At 41.9% G+C, this 3,434-nt stretch overlaps 1 protein-coding gene across 1 annotated transcript in view; it reads left to right on the top strand.

Annotated features, from left to right (window-relative positions):
• Nucleotides 1-3,434, top strand: part of patj (PATJ crumbs cell polarity complex component) — a 131,365-nt gene that overhangs the window by 108,934 nt on the left and 18,997 nt on the right. The window contains exons 33-35 of the mRNA XM_008302837.1: nt 413-488; nt 1,146-1,238; nt 1,319-1,423. Coding sequence (XP_008301059.1) covers nt 413-488; nt 1,146-1,238; nt 1,319-1,423 — 274 coding nt within the window. The remainder of the gene's footprint in view (nt 1-412; nt 489-1,145; nt 1,239-1,318; nt 1,424-3,434) is intronic.

Genomic DNA, 3,434 nt, shown 5'->3' with positions numbered 1-3,434 from the left:
GGGTTTGGGGTTATGTTAGGTGAAGTAATGTTTAGGTTGGACTTGGGTTAGGGTGAGGTTAGATTTAGGTTAGAGTCAGGTTAGGTGTTCAGGATGTAGTCCATTATGATCCACCTCCAGTTCTGTCCCTGATCTCTTCAGACTGACATCAGGGTTCTGTGAGGTTCTGTCTGTCTTCTCTCTGGGTCGGACCTTCAAAGGGCCATTTGATGGCTCAGAATCAGGTTTCTGTTTGGGTCCGTGGGAGTAAATTACAGCTCGGTCCTCACAAAGACAGAAGTCCAGACATGTGTGTGGGGCTCAGGTGCTGCATTAATGATCACCTTCATCATCTTCATCATCTTCATCAGCTGCAGAGACGAGATTAAAGGAAGAGATGAAACTGGACTGATGTCTGTCTGTCTGTCTGCAGAAATGAAGATGCTATAAACCAGATGGCCGTCCCCCCCTTCCCAACTCCCCCTCCTCCCCCCGCCCACAGCCCTGAGGTAACCACACACACACACACACACACACACACTTTAACACAGCATCTCTGTCCACATGCGTTTGGCCTCACACAGCTTCTCATGGGGAAAGTACCTGCTGTTATTATTCAGTACCAGACTTCATTCAAAATATCTCCAGTTTTAAGCTCCACATTATTCAGTCCTTGTGGCGCTGCACAGACCTCCTTTAAAATATCTCCAGTTTTAGACTTGCCTTCTTGTAGTCTTTGTTTTGTTGCACAAACCTCTAGAGTACCAGACCCCATTTAAAGTATCTCCAGTTTAATGCTTGACCTTATTCAGTTCTTGTGTGGCTGCACAGACATTTATAGTACCAAACGACATTGAAAACATCCCCTGTTTTAGACTTTAGGTGAAGCTGGAGTTTGATGGTTGTGTCCAGTGTTTCCCAGTTTAAGGGTCTGGTCCCCTATAAGGGGTCACCTGATAAATTTAAAGTTCTGATACGCAAGTTGGAACATTTTCTAGAGATGGAGGTGTAGCCGCTGTTATTATTCAGATCTGTCTGTACACTTTTTTTTTTCTCATTTTTTAAATTTCATGCTTCCATTTTATTCACACCAAACTCCAGTCAGAGTTGAGTTGAATGACAGATTCAGATTAAGCATTTCAAGTGTGTGTGTGTGTGTGTGTTAGTGTGTGTCTCCAGCGCTGCTCGGTGGCCCCGCCCCCAGCGATGGGCCCCGCCCCCCCGACAGCCTGACGCTCCACCCCTCATCGGATGCTCCGGTGAGTCTGAACCTGCGGATGCAGCGAACCAGGCGGCAGCGGTGTTGTGAGTTTAAACTGATCTGTAGTCTGTTGAACAGGACGAGACGAGCGATGAAGCCGAGCTCAACAGCAGGAACAGAAGCAGCAACCGCAGCAGCAACGGCGCCCCCAAGAGTCTGAGGGAAGGCGACACCTTCAGAAAGGTACCGAGCTCGATGAGACATGCCCACACACTCACCTGTCAGGTACTCAACAATCAGACACTCACCTGTCAGGTACTCAACAATCAGACACTCACCTATCAGGTAATAAACACTGTTAAATACACCTGTCAGATAGTAAACAAGTGCAACACAGATCTGAAGTACATAAACTTGTTATTATTTAGGCTTTGAATTATAAAAACAAGATAAAAAATAATGTTTAATGCTCATTACATGAACACACTCACTTAAAACTAAAGTCCAGACTCCAAAGTCCATTTACAAACGTGCAGATTTTACTGTCAGTTCCACAAAATCAAACTCCAGTTAAAATTTTGTGATTNTTGATCAACTTTTGTTGTTAATGTTTCAGTGACTGTCTGATGATTGAGTTAGAAAATAGTGTAAATTAGCATCCTGCTGCAAATAACGCTTCACTCTTTGTCTTGTTGGGACATTTCTAATGAAATCATGATTTAAAGTTCTGAAAGTGATGATGAACAAACGTTATTATGATAAAAGATAAATTCATTGAATTTATTCTATAGTAAAAAATGTAATCTCTGTGATGAATCAGGAATTCTAATTTTGATTTAACTTTAAACACTCTGAATCAGTCAAACCTTTACAGGACACTTCTTGAATTACTTGGGAATTTAACATTTATCTCCTAGGCTGTTATTGGTGGATAGAAGAGGGCAGTTTTTCTTTTTTGACTTTTTAAAAAGTTTCAGAAGTCGAAGCCGTTACCATCCCCCCCTGCACATATAAAGATGAAGGAACGTTTATTTCCTAAACAGCAGTCAGACTTATTATGACGCTGGTGTCTTCATGTCTCTCTGGCTCATTCTGATTGGTCGGAGGCTGTAGTCACTGTGTTGTGATGTAGATCTCTGATTAGCTGAATGAAGTCACGTGATTCTGCCCGCTGTCATTTTTAAAGGAAGTTACCATGTATGGTTCTTTGCCAGATGAAGGGTTAAGAAGTGCCTTGATCGGTCCTGATCCTGATCAATATGTCATAACATGAACTTATTATACCTGAAATAATGATGAAACAGAGCAACTTAATCTCACTGAGATAATAATATGAGGTCGGTTTAATAGAATCTATTCTGAAATAATCGCTCAATCTTTATGATGAATCGTTCGAGTTTGGTTTGTGAACAACTGGGTTGTTTATGCCAAAGAGGAAAATGTCCAGTTTAATCTCATGTGTGAACTCGGTGAACCAGACAGGTTCAGATTGAAGCTGATCACTTCTCATGATCCTGATCTTTGAGGTTTGATCTGAACGTCCTGCTCAGTGACGTCTGATTTGGTCCGATGAGAACCAACCATCCAGAATCGACCTGATTATTTCTCTCTGGTGATGGTGATTAATTACTTTCTGAAGAACCTCTTGTTGCTTTTGGCAGATCTCGAGTCTCCAAACCTCCATTTTATTTAATTAATCCATTTAATCACACCATTAATCAGCAGCTGATAAATCTGCTGCAGCTCATTTAATTCTCTGCAAATCGCTGCTCTCCTTTGGATTGTAAAGACTCCTGATCTTTCTCTGCACACTTTAGTTTTCCTGCAGGTGTTTTTTAGTTTCATCTCAAGCACATAAATCATCCGAATGTTGTTGGTGCAGCGTAACGTTTCCTCTCAGCTGACCTCGACTGGAAATTACATTTTAATAGGGAGTATAAAACCAAACGTGCTGCTTGGCTGGACATAAATTCAGTTTGTGTGGCTTCACCTTCACCAAGGACACAACAGTAGCAGCAGTAGGTGACGGTCAGCAGGTGGTGGAGACGGTGAGTAGACCTGGAGGAGAGAGAAGGACTTCTTCATCTGACAGCCTTTTACCTGAACTCAGTCTGGTTCGCCGGTTTAAAGACTCGACAAACTGAATATTGTTCTTTGGCTTAAATAGCTGAGTTGTACAGAGTATTTAAAGTAAAATTAAAACTTCTCTCTTGTCCTGAAGTTTCTCATTCATGATTCATCACAACGAATACAT

The sequence above is a fragment of the Stegastes partitus genome, unplaced genomic scaffold, assembly GCF_000690725.1.
Source record: "Stegastes partitus isolate 25-593 unplaced genomic scaffold, Stegastes_partitus-1.0.2 Scaffold1890, whole genome shotgun sequence".
Lineage (NCBI taxonomy): Eukaryota > Metazoa > Chordata > Actinopteri > Pomacentridae > Stegastes > Stegastes partitus.
The sequence above is the reverse complement of the archived record's forward strand: the minus strand, read 5'-3'. Positions and strand labels throughout refer to the sequence as shown.